At 36.9% G+C, this 22,220-nt stretch overlaps 1 protein-coding gene across 1 annotated transcript in view; it reads right to left on the bottom strand.

The window, feature by feature from the left end:
- Positions 1–22,220, bottom strand: part of POLR2B (RNA polymerase II subunit B) — a 43,893-nt gene that overhangs the window by 8,593 nt on the left and 13,080 nt on the right. Inside the window, exons 7-17 of the mRNA XM_027544585.1 lie at positions 18,924–19,088; positions 16,983–17,179; positions 16,713–16,832; positions 15,768–15,954; positions 12,614–12,757; positions 12,231–12,370; positions 12,020–12,131; positions 8,513–8,667; positions 7,190–7,388; positions 6,728–6,896; positions 174–270 (exon numbers count right to left, since the gene is read on the bottom strand). Of these exons, the coding sequence (XP_027400386.1) occupies positions 174–270; positions 6,728–6,896; positions 7,190–7,388; positions 8,513–8,667; positions 12,020–12,131; positions 12,231–12,370; positions 12,614–12,757; positions 15,768–15,954; positions 16,713–16,832; positions 16,983–17,179; positions 18,924–19,088 (1,685 nt within the window). The remainder of the gene's footprint in view (positions 1–173; positions 271–6,727; positions 6,897–7,189; positions 7,389–8,512; positions 8,668–12,019; positions 12,132–12,230; positions 12,371–12,613; positions 12,758–15,767; positions 15,955–16,712; positions 16,833–16,982; positions 17,180–18,923; positions 19,089–22,220) is intronic.

Here is a 22,220-nt window from a genome sequence, read left to right as displayed (position 1 = left end):
GATGTTAGTTCCCCAACCAGGGGAACCATGCCCTCTGCATTGGAGGTACAGAGTCTTAACCACTGGACGACCAGGGAAGTTCCCACATCTATTTTCAAAAAACTTTTTTAAAAAATTAAAATATTAATATTTCCACTATATCTGTATTTTGGAAACTGTTATAAATAGCTGACCTGAAAAAGCCACGGTCTACAGCTGAACGATTCATAATAACAGAGTCTTCTTGATTATATCCAGTGTATGATGCAATGGCTACAATTGAGTTGATACCTGTAGTATATTCAAATAGCAAACATTAAAGCATCACATGAGAAACAAAGAAAAATCACCTCTTTCTTTTAAATCTATCCTATTTAACTATATTTACCGCAAATGTTTTCACCATGGTAACTGTCAAAGTCTACTCCTCCTGGAAGAGCAATCTGTGAGAAAACTACTCTGATGGTTAAATGTTTAATATAAGCAAATCCTAATAGTAGTCACTCCCACTGTATCCACTTTCTAGTCAGTGATTATATACATGTAACCGTATATTTATAAAGTCCCTCCCCCAACCAGGTTTCATGGTTCTCACCAGAACCCTGTGCCATAAACAAGGCAAGTATTATTATTTGCCTTATTAGAAAGATCTAACAAAATAAGACTTATCCATGATCTCAAAGTTAATAAGCAATAGAATCAGGTTCCAGCTCTTGTCTCCTGACTTTAAGTTTGACCTGGTACTACCCTGTTCCTCTCTTCGCAGCCCTGCTCTGCTCCTAGATCCTCTCCCTATACTACAAAGAAAAGTGGTATTATCTTTTCTACCTCAATTTTATTTAGTTGCTACTGCCAAAACTATTTTTAATGAGACCTTAAGACTTAAAATATCAAGTATTGACAAACAAAACTGATAAACCTTTAGCCACACTCATCAAGAAAAAAAGGGTGAGGGCACAAATCAAAAATTAGATATGAAAACAGACAAGCTACAACTGACACTACACAAATATAAGGAGTCAGAAGAGATGACAACAAGTGACTATATGCCAATAACATGAACAACCTAGAAGAAACGGACAACTTCTTAGAAAAAGACAGAACCAGGGAGAACTAGAAAATATGAACAGACAAATCACAAGTACTAAAACTGAAACTGTGATTTAAAATTTCCAACAGACAAAAGAGTAGGACCAGATGGCTACAGAGGCAAACATTTAGAGAAGAATTAAGACCTATCCTCCTGAAACTATTCCAAAAAGTTGCAGAGAACAGAACACTCCTAAACTCATTCATTCTATGAGATCACCATGACCCTGATATCAAAACCAGAGAAAGATACCACAAAAAGAGAAAATTACAGGCCAGTATGCCTGATGAACACAGACACAAAAATCCTCAACAAAATATTAGCAAACTAAAGAAAAAACAAAACAAAACAAGAGTTACCACATAATCCAGCAATTTCACTCCTGGGCGTATATCCAGAAAAGATGAAAACGCGAATTCAGATGATACATGCACCCCAGTGTTCATAACTGCACTATTTATAATAGCTAAGGTACAGAAGCAACGTAAGTATCCATCAACACGGTCAAGCTGTATAATGCAGAGAAAGTACATAAAGATGCAGGATCCTCAAGGTAGGGGGGACCTGAAGATAGATGACATTTGCAGAAATCCCAGGGTCTTGGGAGATGTGATGTGCTCCTACTGCTATGGAAGCCAGCAAGAGGACTTACGTGACGTTTGTGATACATGGAATGGGCAAGACTTCCCTTGCACATCCTCACGACATACAGAGCTACCCTATGGCCCTCCCTCTCGTCCAGGTGACAGAGCCTGTAGATGCTAAATGGTCTTGGCCCTTGTAGGGCTTTCCTCCTCTGCTGTGACAACCCCTGATAGCCCACACACGCTATATCTACTGCATCCCAGGAAGCAACCTCCTCCATCCTACAACCTTTATCCAAGGTACGCAGGCAAGTCTGAAAGATCAGATAAATTTAGCTAAAAGCAGTAAACTTCTGAATTTTATTTCTAATACTTTCTTCTTAGCTTAAAAGCCCCAAATCAAAAAACAGTGTAGTGAAGAGGAAAGAGAACAAAAAAGGAAAATGGAGGAAAGACCTATTTCTGGTCTTAAAAAAAAAAAAGCCAGAGTTTGCATTCTGGGTTTACAAAATAAGTTGTACAACTTTGGGCAAATAACCTTTCTGATCCTGTCTCCACATCTGTAAAACAGAGAAGATACAACCACCACTATTACTAATCAATTAACATTTATTTCTCCCTTATGAACTGGTAGGCACAAAGCCATGAGTTTTAAGTGGATATAACCATTTAATCATCACAAAAGCTTTGAGGCAGTTTGTAGGTGAAAAAACATCACAAAACTTTTATGATGCTTAGAAATAATATGTGTGAAGTACTTTGGATGGTATTTCACAAACTGCTCAAAATATACCAATAATTTTTAAAACATTATCTGTTATTCCAAAGACTATCAACATGTGAAATCTAGGATTACAATTCATCTGTCAGTCAGGCTGTCCCCACCCACTTCAAACCTCAGTTCAGCACTAAGGAAGCTCTAAGTACCCTGAGCCACTTTAAATCAAGGTGAACTTCTGTCACAAGGATCTCTGCTCCCAGAAGATACCATCCAAGGTAATAGTACCCTATAAAATAGGAATGATACTAATCAAAAGATCACTTAAGATAACCCAGTCTGCCCCTTCGCCTTAGAGATCAGAATCTGGTCAATGCAGCTGGCATATCAAGCAGGGACAGAGCCAGGAGGGTCAGGAGATTGGTTACATCGATGTGTGTGAAGTTGCTCAGTCGTGTCCAACTCTTTGCGACCCCATGGACTATTGCCCACCAGGCTCCTCTGTCCATGGAATTTTCCAGGCAATAGTACTGGAGTGGACTGCCATTACATCAACAGATGTAGCAAATAACTCAACATACTGGGGACAATGGGAGCCAGGTTTCTCACTGTCAGAGAATGGAGTTCTAAAACAAACACTACAGTGTTGTACTGGGAGATATGGTATAAACTCATAGTTCTTTAGTATATATAGATATAAAAATAGTTAAAAGTGAGAGGAGTATATGCATGCATATATTTTCCTAGCTCCAGCAGCTGAGAGGACCTAGAAATGATGACACTCTAATACCAAGGACCAAGCCTAGCACCCAGATTTTGGTTTCCACACACTATCCTTCACTAAAAGAAGAAATGGCCAAGTCCAAGTTTAGGGGAAGAAAGGCACAAGATGAAACAAAAGGTAAGGAAGTGCTTAAAGAATGATGAGGACCTAATGGAGTCATCTTGAAGATGCTCTCACTGGAAAATCTGGGATTTCAGCATCAAAAAGGAAAGAATGATAAAATTAGAAGATCACCATTTGGCAACACTTACACAGTAAACTAATGTGAGATAAAAAATGGGATATTTACATCCTCTCAAAGTATCTTCTAACAAAGACTTATTACTCACTTAATAAGACTGCTAGAAGACATATCAATAACCTCAGATATGCAGATGACACTGCCCTTATGGCAGAAAGTGAAGAGGAACTAAAGAGCCTCTTGATGAAAGTGAAAGAGAAGAGTGAAAAAGCTGGCTTAAAACTCAACATTCAGAAAACTAAGATCATGGCATCCGGTCCCATCACTTCATGGCAAATAGATGGGGAAACAATGGAAACAGTGACAGACTTTGTTGGGGTTTTTTTGGACTCCAAAATCACTGCAGATGGTGACTGCAGCCATGAAATTAAAAGACGCTAAGAAAAGCTATGACCAACTTAGACAGTGTATTAAAAAGCAGAGACATTGCTTTGCCAACAAAGGTCCGTCTAGTCAAAGCTATGGTTTTTCCAATAGTCATGTATGGATGTGAGAGTTGGACCATAAAGAAAGTTGAGCACTAAAGAATTGATGCTTTTGAACTGTGGTGTCGGAGAAGACTCTTGAGCGTTCCATGGACTGCGAGGAGATCCAATCAGTCCATCCTAAAGGAAATCAGTCCTGAATATTCATTGGAAGGACTGATGTTGAAGCTGAAACTCCAATACTTGGGCCACCTGATGCAAATAACTGACTCACTGGAAAAGACCCTAATGCTGGGAAAGATTGAAGGCAGGAGGAGAAGGGAACAACAGAGGATCAGATGGTTGGGTAGCGTCACCAACTTGATGGACATGAGTTTGAGCAAGCTCCAGGAGTTCATGATAGGGAAGCCTGGCATGCTGCAGTCCATGGGGTCGCAGAGTAGGACATGACTGAGTGACTGAATCAAACTGAGCAAGTACAATACTTATATTTAATAAAATGTGGAGAAGCCTGACAGTCACTATCTTAATTACATGATAAAAGTTAGAATCACTAACAATGGGACATAGAGACAGCATATGCCTCCTGACATGATGCCCTAAGAATGAAGCACCAGTTCTGTTAGCCCTGCCAAGAATTCATAACCTGAATATAAACCACAGGAAAAAACAGTCAAATTGAAATTGAGAGACAATGTATAAATTAACTTGACTGGACTCTTCAAAAATGTGAAGGTCGTAAGAGACAAGGAAAGACCAAAGAACTGTTTCAGACTAAAGAGACATGCAGAATCCTGGATTAGACCCTAGACCCATAAAGGACATTATGAGGACAACTGGCAAAATCTGAATTTGGGGACTACTGATTAGATGGGGATCAGTGCTGACCCCCTGATGGTGACAGATGTGCTGTGCAGAATATCTTTGTTTTTAGAAAATATACACTGAAAAATTAAAGAGTGATGGGGCTTCCAGGCCTGCAACTTACTTTCAAAAGGTTTAGGAAGAAAAAGAAAGGGAAAGAACACTGCAAGTGTGGTAAAATGTGAACCCAGAAATCTGGATGGATAGTATACGGGAGTTCTTTTTAATAGTCTTGCAACTTTTCTGCAAGCTTTAAATTATCTCAAAATAAAGTTTTAAAATAGCTGACAAGATTAAGGCATGAAGCAGTAACAAAACTGAAAGGCACGTGGTCCCTACCAGCCATGCCCTTACCACTTCATATCAGTGCCAAAGGAACATTCTATTTCAAATTCAATTCTTCACAATATTTCTTTTCTTCTCTAGCCATTAAGAAACTATCATCTAAATGTCAAGAAAACACCGGCACTGCAAACACAGACCAAAGATCCCGGCACACTGCAGACAGAGTAACAGATTCTGCTTTTCTAGTTTCTTTTTCTAGACAAGAGTAACCCCTTGTGGAGGACTCTTAAATCATTCTAAGCTGTTGAGAATCTGCTATCAAAATGCTAGATCCCATATTACAGTAAATGATTTAAAGCCACTATTTACAAGGTACACTTTACTAAATGTTATCCACAGTCAAAGCCAAAATTGTGCTAATATGGTAAGACAACAACTGTGTGGAAGAACCATGCTGTCTCCTTTATATTCAACTCTCTTATACCCTTCAGACTTCTCTGCACTATTTCAAGAAACTGTTGTTCTGAAATCTCTTCCTGGAAATTCCAGGGTTTTCTCCTTATCAGATTCATTTCAAATCTCTTCTCCTCCTGATTTCTTTTCCCCAAGTTCTGGCTGTCTCTGACTTTATTCTCACTCTGAATTTTCCCTGAGCAATTTCAGTCATCTATAATTATCATTAACATAGCAAAAACTTCACAGCTCTTGATTTGACATTTCTTCTAACTGTATTTGCAACTCACTGTTGGAAGATCATTCCTGAGATGATGTGGCAGCAACTCAAAATCAACATGTCAAAAACTGAACTTGTTATCTTACCTCTAAAACCTCTTCTTTCAATCTAAAGAGAGTGGATGTACGTATAACTGACTCCCTGTGCGGTGCAGCAGAATATAACACAATACTGTACATCAACTATAATCCAATAAAACTTAATTTTAAAAATAGAACCTCTTCTTTCTTCTAACATGCTCCCAATATTATTAATAGTCTCTCTCTCTGCTAGATCACCCAAGCCGAGAAGACCAACAATATTTCCAATTCCTTTCTTCCCTCTCTTCATAATTTCACATCCAAACAGTAATCAAGTCCTATCAAATGTATTTCAACAGGTGTTTCAACCCCTTATACTTTTTCACTTCTTAGTAAGAACGGTACCAATTCTCACTTAGACCACTGCAAGAACCTCTAAGTTATCTCCCTACTTAATACCATATCTGACTCTATTTTTTAGGTGGCAGCCAGCATGACATCCAAAATAAACTTCCAACTGTAGTACTTCCGTGTTCAAAAAGGCTAGACATTTTCATTCTCAAAATAAAATTCAACGCGCTGTTTCCATCTCATGAGATCAAGTACCATTCCCATGCATTTACACTCCATCCACACTGAACTAAGTACTGACAGTTGCCTTCATGCCTCTAGGCCCTAGTTCAAACCATCTCTCAAATTCAATTACCCTTTCGTCAACTTTACTCTGGGTCAAAATGCTACCTCCCCCATGAAATTGGCACTAGACTCCAATAGGAATCAATCATTTCTTTCACTCTGTGCTTCCAAAGGAATCTATATCTCCATCATAATACTTTCCACACATTTACCTTTTTATTTAATTGTGCTCATATTTTCCTGCCACAGTGTAAATTCTATGAGAACCGAGACTGTGTCATATGCATTTTATTAATCCTTCAAAGCACCCACAAAAATGCCTTAACCATGGCAGGATCTTACAAAATGTAGAACAAAACTGAACATACCTGCTGGCAGCTCTCTAAATCGTAGATACTCCATAGACCGTGTAGTCACAAGTGGTTTTTGAGGATAATACAGAACATGGGCCAACGTATCCATACGAACATGAAAGTTGGTGATATAAACCCCCATAGCCTGCTTACCCATAGCAGACTGGTATGTGTTTCTAGGGGACTAAAAGTAGAAATGAAAAGCACAATCAATGAAAATGTATTTACTTCTAAATAAACAGACTCTACAGGGTACTTCATAAACCAGAAATATGGTTGGTAAAGTTTCTACTTTTTCTGGAATAAGCAATTATGGCTATTAAGAGTCAAAAACAAGAATTATGCATATTAAATGCTGTAATCCATAGCCTTTACACTACAAGGCTTTTCTTTCAGAAGAAACTATAGACTAATTTCTAATTTTTATTTTACTTCCCCCCAATTCCTCACAAAGCATAGTTAAAAACTGGTACCAACCTGGTTATGATCAGGAAAAGGAATAATAGAGGCACAGACACCAAGAATCATTGATGGATGAATTTCACAGTGTGTATATGTGGAACAATAAGCTACTTCTTTCTCCTGTAAATCATCTGGGGTCATTGCAAGCATCACTGTTTCTTCTTCAAGAGTATCAATATATTCTACCACCCCACTGGCCACAAGATCCTGCCAACTAAAGAAGAATTCATTTAATTTCCTTACTTCCTCAACTATCTTAGTTAACTAGGCTTCCTACTTAATAAAGAGTATTCCTATATCTGTATGTACTCTTATAGGAAGAGTCTTAAAATACATATATTATTGTTAACAGTGGGGAAAAAAAAAGTTACTGAACAATACACATAAAGTATGGCTCTGTAACTACTATTAGTTTGTTTTTATCTGCTCTGATCTAAAGAACCTACTTGTGAGGCTAGGGGGTGAGTATATAAAAACAAAGAATAATGTCTGGAGGAATATATACCCCAGTTGGTAACAGTACTTACTTTCGAAAAGGAAGGTGTGAACTGGAGGCTTTTATATATTTTATTACATCTATTTTTTGAATTTTTTTTTACAACAAAACTATATACATTCATATATCACTAGTAATAAATTGTAAAAGATTTTTTAATTAAATTTAGTATATTTTCATATTATGTTATATATTACTTCATCACATAGGTTATTTCTTTTTCTTTGGCCATACCACATGGCATGTGGGATTCCAGTTCCCTGACCAGGGATCAAACCTGAGTCCCCTCCGAGCAGTGGAAGCTCAGAGCCTATGTAGGTCATTTTTTATTAGTAGAGATAGTCTTTACCATGTCACAAAGACTTTTATTCTTAAATAAGACGATACAAGTCTCTTGAAAGAAAGTGTTAAGTCATTCAGTTGTATACAACTGATAATGACCCCCTGGACTGTAGCCTGCCAGGCTCCTCTGTCCATGGAATTCTCCAGGCAAGAATACTGGAGTGGATAGCCATTCCCTTCTCCAGGGTATCTTCCCAACCCAGGACTGAACCTGGTCTCCTGAATTACAGGCAGATTCTTTACCGTCTGAGCCACTAGGGAAGCCCCAAGTCTCTTACTTAAAAAAAAAAAAAAGAACAACAAATGTAACTGCTTATGAGTTCAGAGTTTCTTTGTTTTTTGGGTCAAAGAAAATATTCTGGAATTAGATAGTGGCAATGGTTGTACTATCTTGTGACTATACTAAAAACCACTCAATGATACTTTAAAATGTTTTATGTCATGTTAATTATATCTCATTTTAATTATATCTCATTTTTTTCCTAACTGCATGTTCTCACCTGTAATTGTTATATTCTCTCTCTTTCAATTGATCAATGTGTCTCTTCTTCAAAAGCAGCTTTTGTTTTTCCACAATTAGAAGTGGTCTACAAATACGGCCTGCATCTGTATAGATCCGAATCTCCCGCTCTCGAATATCTCTGATCATAGAAACCTACACATAAGAAGACAAAATAGTCTCATGAATTTATATCTTCTCTGTATCATTAAGGCTGAGATAAAATAACATTAATAAATTATCAGATAAAACTAACAGATCTTAGTTGATCATTGTTCAATATGCTAAAAACCTAGGTATAATTTAAAATTTTATAGAAGATAAATATTTAACCTTGATAATTATAGAGCTGAACAACATCTGGTAGTAATGTCATGCAAAATAAAATATGAATAAAATGTATTTTGGATATCAAAACACTAGTATGTGACAATTTCTTATTTTTGTCTCTGATAATTACATATACTTCACTGTGTAACCTTTCAATATCCAGCCCTGTGTCACTGCTTCAATCAAGCTTTCCCAATCGTAAGCCTGACTTCTCATGATAGTCTATCAGCAAATGGTTTAAAATCTATATGTCTAATACAGCAGTCACTAGCCACAGGTCACTACTAAGCACTTGAAATGTGACCATTCTAAAAGGAGATATGCTTTAAGTATAAACTACTTACTGAATTTCAATGATAAAATTTATCGCTAATAATTTTCCATGGATTATATGTTGAAATTATACTATTTTTGATGTATTAAGCTAAATAAAACACATTTATTTTCATCTATTTCTTTTTATCTTTTCTTTTTTCTGCCACACAACGTGTCTCATGGGATCTTAGTTCACCGAGCAGGGGCTGAACTCATACCCTCGGCAGAAAAAGCACGTAGTCCTACCACTGGACCGCCAGGAAATACCTTTTTTTTTTTTTCCCTTAATTTCTTTAACATGACTACTACAAAAATTTAATTGTCTATGTAACTTACATTGCATTTCTACTGGATAGTGCTAGAAAATATATTCCTGGAAAATATCAAAAATATTTTGGAAAAATTTACAATAAAGAACATAATATTAAAAGCACTACAGAATCTGAAGTGCCAATATCAAGAAGTAAACAAATAAAAATTTCCAGTGAATTTTCTAGATCTAATATATAATCTTAAAAGTCAACTAAGAAATGAATTGCTAATGAGTTGGGAAATGGAAAAATAGACTGGTATTTCTACATAAAAGTACTTTCAAAAAGTGAAATAACAACTGGATACTTTTATTAAAGAAAAGATTGGGTAGAGAATTCCCTGTTGGTCTGCGCTTTCACTGCTGGGGCCCAGGTTCAATACCTGGTGGGGGAACTAAGACCCACAAGCCACATAACGACGTAGCCATAGAAAAAAAAAAAAAAGATTGGGTTTATTTAAAGAAAAAGTTTGGATTATTCAGTTTTAAAACAACAGCAAATCATTAAAGCTTAATCAAAAAACACTAAGTTCTCCCAAAGTATAAAGAGTCAAAAGCCAAGAAAAAGAAAATGTCCCACATTCTTAGCCCACTTCCCATCCTTAGAAAAAATCTGAGATGAAACTGTGTGTGAGAGCAAAAACACCAAGAACAGCATTCTCAAATGCTTTCCTTGAATCCTTAGAGAATTCCTAATAGAATATAAAATATTATATTACAATAACAGAATATAGCTCTTTTGTCTTAACAGAGAGATATAAACTGAGCTGTGTCTCCTCAAAGGCCAAATAGAATCTTGTATTCCAAAGGAAATAGGTGTTCTCGAGAAGACTACTGACAGGAAAGCCTAACAGGTCCAACACAAAGCTAAAGTTATAAATGGATAAGATGAGAACCTCTGGTTATCAGGAGACATAAAGGAAAAGAAAAACTACTAGACTCCTAAAAAATATATACAATTCTCCTACTAAGAGGCTCCTAACAACATTCCCCAATAGGAGATTAAACAGCCCAGTTCAAGGACACAGGGCCGATTTACAGTTCAAACACTCACTCACTGTCAGACACTACATATCAGGAAACACACTCAGAACTGAAAATACAAAGTCATATTAAGACACATTCCTTGCCTCTGAGACATTAACAGTATAGTGAGAGAAGCAGGCACATAAATCAATAGTTACTATCTGGTATATGCATTTTGTCATAACTTATTCAAGGAAAATATGCTATATATAGTCACAGAGATAGGTCTAAATCAGGGGCTCAGTGAAGAGCCCAACAGATCAAATCTGCCCTTACCTGCCATCTATTTTTTTTAAAAAAGTTATATTGATTTGTGTACTGTCTACGGCTACTTTTCACTACAACAGCACAGCTGAATACACAACAGACACTGTAAGGTGAACAAAGACTAAAATATTTAATATCTGCTCCTTTAAAGAAAATGTTTGCCAACCTCTGATCTAAATCAAACTGGGGGGTCAGGTAAAGTATCCTGAAGAAGACAAGAGTTAATACTAGAGTTTTTCAGAATTAGTGAGATTTATCTTAGAAAAAAAAGTAAAAAACACCTTCTCCCTATTACCCGTTTTTGAGGAGGCATGGGACAGGCAGCACAATCATTTCAGATTGAGGGAAAAGGCCCATGGAAAGGTAAAGAGGCCTAAACAGCATGAAGAACTTAAATTTTATCCTAGAGACCACAGCAAACCTCAACAGAAACAAATGACATTAACAAAACTCTCAATCATAAAAAACACAATGCTGGTTCTTGGGCTTTCTCTCTCTCTGCCTGCTGCCCTCAAGTAAAGCAAGCTGCTCCTGACTTCAAGCTCTAAATACCCCTGGCTCAAAACCCAGAGTCTGCCTGCTAGAGGAAGACTTGGAGTAGCCAAACCTTGATTCTCTGCTTTGCTAGGTAGACAGGTGGCCAGCTTAAGTATGTTAGTTTCTCTCCAAATCCACTTTCACCCAGAAAGACCCAAAGGTGCAGATTTGGGAAAGTAAAAAAAAAAGCCTGAGCCCAGCCCTCAATGTATTACACTGAAAGCAAAAGCCATATTTTGGGGAGGAATAAAGTTCATTTGGTATTTTGATGATTAAAAAACAAAATCCTATACCCAGAGCACTTCAACATCCACCTAAACATAAAAGAATCTAATAGAGGTGTATCACATTTCAAGAATCAATCTCTGGATTCCAACAAAGGAAGTTATCAGAGATGATCATTCCTTCTTTAAAAGCACTGTCAGCTTCACAAAAAGATTCTCACAAGAATACACTTTAAAATGTAATCTGAATTCCAAAATATAATTTAGTAATAAATTACATGTCAAAACTTTAGATGTATATATCTAAGGCATTAAAGTAAACAATACCTTATTATTAAATCTAACTCAAAACATTATCTAGACTTTTGACAACGCACTTTAAAATTCAAAGGACACCAGTTCAAGAAAGATATCAATGTAAAGACAACTTTCATTTAGCCTTATGCCTTGTTCAGAAATCCCAGAGATCATGTCCTCTTAAATAGTTAAAGATTCTTACTTCAGACACAATGATGTCCATCTGACGCCGCAACTTCCGGAGTGTGTTCATAAGTTGTTCAGGATCTTTATGTATTCCAACCCAACAGCCATTAACAAAAATCTTGGTTGCACTAAAATAGAAAACCAAAAGTATTTTGTACTTAGTAACTTTGTAATAAGCTATAACCAAAAATTAACAAGTTTCTTTTTTTAATTGCATCTATACACACTCAGCAATAGCTGCAGGAGAAATTTCTTCTAAATTTTCCATACTCCATTCTTCTAAAAATTCCAAAATTGGAGAAGGTTGAGATCCAACTGAAATATAAGCCATCAGGGCTAAATTCTTCACAAGTCCTACAGCATGGCCCTTGGAATAAATAAAGTACATATTACTCATACTGATTTAACATGCCTTGCAAAATTCTTTTCCACACTTCCCCTCCAATTTGGTTTCAGAATATATTCTTACTTCCTAAAAACAAAATTATAATATTAGTTCTATACTATACTTAAATAATTAAATAAAATTAAAAGTTACTTATAAAAGTAATTATACTCTACATGATAATTCTTGTACTTTTTGTCTTAAACGTAAATTCTAATGTATTACCTCTGGGGTCTCAGCAGGACACACCATTCCCCATAATGTATTATGCAATTGTCTAGGTTTTGCTAGTTTGCCATCTCTACCAATGGGAGAATTTAAACGACGCAGGTGAGAAAGAGTAGATGCAAAAGTCAGGCGATTTAATACCTAGAAAACAATAACAAATCTTTATAGAGCTTGGGCATTTCTGTTACACTATCGTATTTTTGGCAAATACTAAAATGAGGCAAAGTCATATTTTTCACATATAATCCACTCAGTGTCCAACAGTTTCCATCCTTCCTTTCTCCAATCTGCCCTGGATAATTCTGTTCACTCTTGTAACTTAACTGACCCTTACAGCAAGGATGGCAAATGTATGACATATAGTTCTAACATGCCACATAAATGTTTTATGGCCTATCTCCAAACATTTGGATGGTAGTGGGGTTTTTTTAACTTGATTTGTTCTCCGTTGTATCCCAGTACCTACAACACTACTTAGCAAACATCAGCCACTAAGTGTTATATGCTACCAACTCTCATTCCTTTGACCATAGCAAACATCACTAACCCATCCCAGAACTTGTTCCAGGTTGAGGCCTCTGAACCCAACACAGAGATTCAATATTTACAGAACACTAAGCAAGGTAATACTTGTGTAAGTACGGTAATACTTAGAGAGATATAAAGTAATCAACACAATCTCAATGTACCTAATAACACATCACCTCTTTCCCCACACCTACAACAATCCATCCTCCTTCCTCTTCCTAAATCTCCTATCATGGTTAATGGTGTCACCCCTCCCTTTATCTCCCAACCTAGAAATCTCATGATATCTTTCTCTCTGACTTCCTCCTTTCATGCATCAATAAACATATCCTGTCAACTCTATTTCCCAACTTCCCGAAAAAACTAAACCGTCCATTCCCAATGTCACAGCAAAAAACCAGCTCCTCACCTCTTAACCTGTACTACTATCATTAGCTCCTAAGTCCCTGCAATGTCCTCTCCAATCTACTCTGCTCAGTTACCAGAATTATTAAAACACAGATATAGGTAAGTTCACATCACTCACTGAATTAAAAAATATCAGACAGTTCCCCACCAGCTAAAGGAGCATGACACTGAAGCTCTTTTCAATGAAGTCCCAGACAACCTTCCCCTACTATAGTCCTCAGAACTGCTGTACTCCATCCACACTGCCAAACACTTCTCACCTCCACAACTGCCACAGGATGGAATGCACTCCCCATTCTGCTCTGCTTGGTGAAATTCTACCACTTCTATAGAAGACATCTGATCACCTCCAAGAAGAACTGTTCTCTTTTCTCTGTTCTATAGAGTTTTCCATCATTCATCTAATCACAAACTTCCTAATATTTCTCAAATCTGACTCCACTCTCTACCTCCATAGAACTGTTCTACTGAAGGCTCTAACCATTTCTCACTGAGCCTGTTGCAACAATCTTTCTGCCACCAACTATGCCCTTCTCAAATCTTTTCTCCACAATGACATTTACTGTGAAGCTACCTAAAAAGCAAAAATGAATGCCCCTCTACAAGCTGTTCCCACGCTCCCCTCTCCAACCCCACATTTCTAACTCTCCCACTTTGATTTGAAAACACTAGAATGATCTAGCGGAGAAGGCAATGGCACCCCACTCTAGTACTCTTGCCTGGAAAATCCATGGACGGAGGAGCCTGGTGGGCTGCAGTCCATGGAGTCACTAGGAGTTGGGCACGACTGAGCGGCTTCACTTTCACTTTTCACTTTCATGCACTGGAGAAGGAAATGGCAACCCACTCCAGTGTTCTTGCCTGGAGAATCCCAGGGACGGGGGAGCCTGGTGGGCTGCCGTCTATGGGGTCGCACAGAGTCGGATACAACTGAAGTGATTTAGCAGCAGTAGCAGAATGATCTAGCTCCTCCCACATACATGAGCCCTTTTCTCCCTCTGTCCCTTTGTTCAGGATATTAAGAAATTTTCTCCAGTTTTCCTATGAGCTATCGGTTCTGCCCTCCTCCAAGGCTTGGGCTATTTCTCAACTACCCTTCAAGACCCAGCTCACATGCCAACTCCTAAAGAAAACATTTCTGTTCACACTCTCAGGCAGTCCTATATGCCTTTCTCCAGCATCCCCACAGAGCAAGCATGCATAGCTCTCATTTAATACTCCCTGCACCATGCTGTAATATCTGTTTCCATCTATGAGTACATACTGTAAGCTACTAACGATCAGGGATCATGTTTTATTCATTCTTTGCAGATCCAATGTGTGACAGAGCTATTGGCACATCTTAAAACCCAGGAACTGAACTCAATTGGCAGGATGGCATTTATCGTAATTCAGCTCAAGGCATAGTGAGATATATAAGGACAAATGTTTCCTCTAATAGATGGTGAGCTCCTTGAGGGCTGGAATCAACCTGTGAACCCAGCATCACAAACATCAACTAGAGTCAACAAATCCTTACTAAACTAAAAGAAACTAGAAATTTAACTGGGTTATGAGCATCCTTCCATAATTCTTAAGATACTTAGACTTCCAGGAATTAAGAGGTTAAAGTTCATGTCTGAATGCCAAATTAATCAGGTGATACTGGTATAGGCTTGTTTTAAGAAAAAAAACAAACAAAGCAAATGAGGGGGAGATCCCTTCCATAAAGCTAAACATGTACATGGTAAGTTTTAAATCTCATATGAAAAGTAATTACAAAAAACAAATACACCTGGTGAGACAGTTTTGTAAAATGTTTCCCCCATTAATCATTCTGAGAGTACCTACTGCAATCACTGTACATAAAACAGGGCAACATACAGAAATCAGTTTAGAAGTATTACATTACACAAAATAATTTATCCTCTGGGTATCAGTTTCTAATATGGAACTTTTAAGACAAAAATTTCATGAACATAGACTGTTTCACCTCCTAAGAACCTATGTGAATTTATTAAATATCTTGATGAGAGTCAAAACTTTAAAATCTCTTAGTAATGCTAACAGCTAACTTAAGAAAATTTTCACTTTCATAATTCAAAAGCCTCCAAGTGCTTTTATATCTAACCAAGAAAAAAAAAAAAGGGAAAACAATTTACATTCAATAAATGAAGATTCTATTAGTTTCATAATGTTTTCTTACCAAACCTGTAGTCACAGTTGACATCCTTACCTGAGATACTCCAGCTCTGGCTTGATGAGCTTTCTTTTGGTCACCCCAGTTTCCAGTAGCTAAAGAGTATTTTAGGCCATCAGATATAATCCTTGTTTTAATTGCCAATTCCAAGTTAAAATCCTTTCCACGATCAATGAACTTCTGGGCATAGATCCGTACTTCTTTAAGCAAATTCTTAAACATTCTGCCCAATAAAATGTTTTAAACTTGTCAAGGTCTGTAATATGAATTCTTTAACAAGGACACTGTTGCCCACAAGGAGGCGAAAAGTGGTTGAGACGGGGGGGTTATTCTTTTTTATATAAAAAGCAGATGTACATACAGTACAAAAACATACACAAGCAAAGCAGTAAGGGAAAAAATAGTCGAAAGAGGGTCCTTAGTGGGGTGGTAAAAAACAAGATTGAAAAACTCTAATATACAACACAATAAATACAAGAACATGCACAAAACACTGCTAATATCATTTCTGTGCTAAATTGTCTACATAATTTTTACAAATAAGTTTTTCCAATTATAGTAGTGTATGTTCATTATAGAAAATATAAAAACATATTAAGAATAAAATAAAAATCATGTATAACCTTAATTCTGACACAACCACTGCTTCCTCTCTAGCTTTTGTGTTTTTATAAACTGCAAAGCAGAACTAACAAAATTCCAATATCAGCACTCAGAAAGTCAATCAATAACTGAGCTTTCTCAAATGCTTTGCAATGGTGGAGAGGAATAAAGAAAATGTTAACAAGTGATAAACGTTCCCACAATCTTGAAATTCTCAGATATGAAGCAGAACTAAACTGCACAACTGGCAAAGAATGTAGCTAACTTCACATGTACCCATTATGCATGCCAAGATAGTTTTTTAGCACCTCCATGTGCCGTAACCAATCTAAAGTGAAATTTATCTACTTGTAACAGTATCGTTCTATAATCTCTTACCCTCTAAATAAGAATGCAAGTAGTGGTCCAGCAAGGTCCAATCTTTTGTTTCCATAGTGATCTCTGTCATCTAATTCTCTTCTACCCAAAGCTGCTAGCAGCAACCTATGAACCATGTACCTTTAAAAAAGAAAAAGAGAAAGCACATGGTTTAGGCTTTCCTTTTTCAACATATATTAAAAACATCAATTTTGACATTTTCAGCTTTAAGGAAAACTTCATCTCAACCACATCTTGGCAAAGAACTTAAAACAATGAAATATGACATACCCCAAGAAATAAGCTTTCTTGGTCTCACAAAAATCACTGACGCCAACATGAGGGAGCATTTCTTTCTGTAATACTTCCTTGGCATATTTAATTCTTTTCTCTTTGGTAACACCAGGCTTTGCCCCTCTTGAACCAATGAAATTTAGTGCAACATTCTGTTCTTGGATGACAAAAGCTTCATCGAGTGATGGTTTAACCTATCCGTTAATTAAAATAAAATTATTTTTAAATTATCTTTAAGATAAGGCAACTGTCAACTTATAATATGTTAAATATCCCTATGAACCCCTAACTAAATACGCAAATATTGTTAGAAATTCAAGGAACCACAAAATCCTAGAACTTAAAAACATTATTGATCTAGGGACCTCTGAAAAAAATGATCAGCATGGACAATCATACTTTCCAAAAAAATACAAATAATTCCATTATAACAGAGCACAGTGGGTTTGCGTTTGTTTTTTTTTTTTTTACATTTTAATAAACAATAGCTTAAAAAAGTTCCTTTCAAATATCTAAAATCAATTTAGAGAAGTTTAACACTCAAACTAAGCTCAAATGAATAAATGTGTCATAATGCTGTCAGTCTTGGTTTAAGAGGTTTATCCTTTCTTTTAACTATCTAAATACTTATCTTTAAGTATTAAGGGGAAAAAAGTAACTACTGACAAAAGCTTAAAGTAAAATCTAAACAGAATCCATTTTGTCATGTAATCATATCAATAAATACTCTAATAACTAAAATATACTTCACTTTCTAACTTTGTAACCAATGTTTAGCCTATATTTTACTTTATTTCTCTGCAGTCTTAAAGACTTTGGATAATTCAGGACAATTTTAAGAATATCAAGTACTCCTTAGACAAGGATGGTTGATGAGGAAATGCATATTTATCTAGACTCAACAAACCTTCCCATAAAAGTAGTAACTTTACAGTGGAAGAACTTAACAGCTGCTGCTGTGAAGTTGACATTACCAATGATGAGACAAAATGACATCATGTGACTCCTGACTTGATGCCCTGGGAAGCACACACTATGATCTCTAGATTTGTCCTGCCAAGAAATGGCGTAAATTGAATCTAATCATGAGGAAATATCAGAAAAATCCAACTTGAAGGATATTCTATAAAATAAATGGCCTACCCGCTCCAAAAACTTCAGTGGTATGAAACAACAGAAAGAGACAGGGGAAGATTAAAAGAGACTAAGCAAACATTAAAAACAGCATGTAATGGATGAGTGACTGGATTTTGAACCAGGAAAAAAAATGCCATTAAGGACACTATCAATATCTCTGGCAAAAACTTGAATAAGATCTCCAGGTTAACAGTATATACTACACCAAAATACCAATTTTAAAAACTGCACTATGATTATGTGAGTAAATATCCTGATTCTTATGAAATATACACTCAAGTATTTAGGAATAAAGGGGCACGATGCCTAAACTCACTTTCAAATGATCCAGAAAAAAACAATGTATATACATAGATAAAAAGAATCCTAAAACAAATGTGGCAAAAGTAACAGCTGCTAAATACAGGCACAGACTATATAGGAGTTATTTGTAACTTTTCTGTAAGTTTGAAATGGTTTAAAAATACTTTTTTTTTTTTTTTTTAAGATATCAACTCTTCTTTTCCCCTTACTAAACTGCATCAGACTAGTGTGCCTTTATGATTTTCCTTATTACTATTTCTTCCTTATGCTGTCAATGAACTCTGGCTTCCTCTAGTTTTCAGGTCAATTTTACATAGAATTGTCAGGCAAAGAAGTCAAGGCAGGGCTGAAGGCTTTTGCTATACAGTAAATAGAATGGGGTTTACAACAGCTAAATTGATCTTCAGAGCAGCTTTCTTTTGTGTTTTAGGATTAACAACAGTTGGTAACTTTAAATCTCTTGAAAAACACTATGAATACGTTTTGCATGCACATTACCATTTCCATCATCTCTGGATCTTCAAAATCATAAATAATATGCTCTAAAATATCTCTGTCAGACACAAAACCTAACGCTCTAAACACAATAATGATGGGAACTTCTTGCTTGATATACGGTAGCGTTGCCACAATACGTTGACCAATAGCACTCTTTTTTGCACCCTAGGAAAAAAAATCATTAGAATATGAGAATACAGAGATTACAGCCATATATAAACATCATTAGAACCATTTCAAATAAATGTCCATTGTATGTATTTCAAAAAAAGCATGCCTCTCATACTCTAAGGAATGTCCTATGGCTGTTTTCAAAAACCACTGCAACAGGTTTACTTATTTGACAGACAGGCTGGTCATTCAGACCTGAGAGAATTTCCATTCTCTACTCTGTTTGCCAAGATTCTCTAGAATACCTCAAGACTGTATCTGGAAACTCTGGCCACAAAAGAATATAAACACAGACTACCCTTTGTCCTTTCCCCCAACCAAAAAAATTGGGAAGTTTGGAAGAAATAGATAAAGGGAAGCTAAGAGAGACAACAGACAGGCAAATGTGGGAAAAAGCTAAGAACAGAACGAAAAATAAACTGAGAGTTGGTTGGTGAGCTATCTCCAAATATGAATGATTATTCAATATTAAAAAAGTCACATATTGAGATTATGTCCATTGAGATATTGATAGTGTCCTTAATGTCCTTAGTGATTTTCAACTCTGGCTTCACATGAGAATATTCCAGGGAATTAAATAAAACAACATGGGTCCCCAAGCCCCATTCCTTAACTGAGTAAATGAAAATTCTGGAAAGAACCATAGAATCTTGAGTCATCCTCATGTTATATCAAACTTTATCACTAAATCTAGATGATTTTCCTTTCTCTGTCTCTGATTAAGTGATTTTGCCCATAGCTTCCATGATAATCTCCCTAATATACTGTGTTCCTTATACTTCTGGCCTCCATAATCCAGGCCAAACACTTATCAATTAAGAATCCACATCACAATCACCTGGGGATCTTTCTCAAACACTTGTAGCTGGGCTCCATTCTACCCCCAGTCACAAGAGAAAACCATCTTAATTCTTTAAAACACTTATTCTACATGGGATTTTTAACTTGAGGCCCTTAAACCTCTTTGTTCAAGTTCTTCTTTATAAAACATCAAAGTGACATTACACTCTGCAAAAGCGTTTATAAGAGCACAAGACTGGAAACCTAAACATCCATCACAAATTCAGTTCAGTCGCTCAGTCGTGTCCGACTCTTTGAGACCCCGTGAACCGCAGCACGCCAGGCCTCCCTGTCCATCACAAGGGAATGGCTCAATAAATTATATTACATCCATACATGGAGCATCACATCTCAGAAATAATTTAAAACTGCTGATCTAAACTTGTTTTTAAAAGATACCAGCAAGGTGCAAACACTGTTTTTGAATTAAGACTATTTCTGAATGGTCTCATGAGAAATTATCAAAAGTAGCTGCTTCTGAGGAAAGAGATTTGGAGGTCAAAGGAAGACTACTTTTTGTACTTTTCTGAACCACTTTAATGTTCATATATGACTTACATTAAAAATTTTAACAAATAAAAATATACACGAAATTAGTTACAACAAATTTCCAGGAGAACCGTGAAAATTAAATCAAGTAACATAGTTGGCACACAGCTATAGTCAAGAAATGCTATTGTTAGATTACATTATCGTAAGTAACATGCCTATGCTGGGTGGCTTCTTGATGGCGCTCAATGATCTCTGCCTCTGTTACTGCCTTGTGTGGTCCCCCTGGAGAATAGACTGGATGTGCTGAATTGCACCTAACAAAAAGAACATGGCAAAAACGAAAGGATGTTGCTTTTGAGATTAAGGCATAAAAGATGGCAGTTTCCATGTTGTTCATATGCTCTATGGCTCTGCTCAATTACTGTGACAAGCAAGCTGCCATGTTGTCAGGGGCTATATGGAGGGGCACCACGTGGCAAGGAACTGAATCTTGCCAACAACCACAAAAATGAGCCTTATAATGACTGTGGCCCAAAAACCTTGATTGCAGCCTTGTGACCAGAGGACCCAGCTAATCCACATCCAGAAACTGTGACATGATAAATGTTGCTACTGGAGTAATCTGTTACACAGCAGTAAGTATTAATAAATAACAAAGTTGGATCATGGAAAAAGGAAGAAAGTTCCAGAAAAACATCTATTTCTGCTTTATTGACTATGCCAAAGTCTTTGACTGTGTGGATCACAACAAACTGGAAAATTCTGAAAGAGATGGGAATATCAGACCACCTGACCTGCCTCTTGAGAAACCTGTATACAGGTCAGGAAGCAACAGTTAGAACTGGACATGGAACAGACTGGTTCCAAATAGGAAAAGGAGTATGTCAAGGCTGTATATTGTCACTCTGCTTATTTACCTTATATGCAGATTACATCATGAGAAATGCTGGGCGAGAGGAAGCACAAGCTGGATTCCAATCAAGATTGCCAAGAGAAATATCAATAACCTCAGATATGCAGATGACACCACCCTTATGGCAGAAAGTAAAGAGGAACTAAAAAGCCTCTTGATGAAAGTGAAAGAGGAGAGTGAAAAAGTTGGCTTAAAGCTCAACATTCAGAAAACAAAGATCATGGCATCTGGTCCCATCACTTCATGGGAAATAGATGGGGAAATAGTGTCAGACTTTATTTTCTTGGGCTCCAAAATCACTGCAGATGATGACTGCAGCCATGAAACTAAAAGACGCTTACTCCTTGGAAGGAAAGTTATGTCCAACCTAGATAGCATATTGAAAAGCAGAGATATTACTTTGCCAACAAAAGTCCATCTAGTCAAGGCTATGGTTTTTCCAGTAGTCATGTATGGATGTAAGAGTTGGACTGTGAAGAAAGCTGAGCGCCGAAGAATTGATGCTTTTGAACTGTGGTGTTGGAGAAGACTCTTGAGAGTCCCTTGGACTGCAGGAGATCCAATCAGTCCATTCTAAAGGAGATCAGTCCTGGGTGTTCTTTAGAAGGAATGATGCTGAAGCTGAAACTCCAATACTTTGGCCACCTCATGCAAAGAGTTGATTCATTGGAAAAGACTCTGATGCTGGGAGGGATTGGGGGCAGGAGGAGAAGGGGACGACAGAGGATGAGGTGGCTGGATGGCATCACCGATTCAAAGGACATGAGTTTGAGTGAACTCTGGGAGTTGGTGATGGACATGGAGGCCTGGCGTGCTGCAATTCATGGGGTCGCAAAGAGTCGGACACAACTGAGCGACTGAACTGAACTGAAAGTGCCTTT

Source organism: Bos indicus x Bos taurus, chromosome 6, assembly GCF_003369695.1.
Source record: "Bos indicus x Bos taurus breed Angus x Brahman F1 hybrid chromosome 6, Bos_hybrid_MaternalHap_v2.0, whole genome shotgun sequence".
Taxonomy (NCBI): domain Eukaryota; kingdom Metazoa; phylum Chordata; class Mammalia; order Artiodactyla; family Bovidae; genus Bos; species Bos indicus x Bos taurus.
The sequence above is the reverse complement of the archived record's forward strand: the minus strand, read 5'-3'. Positions and strand labels throughout refer to the sequence as shown.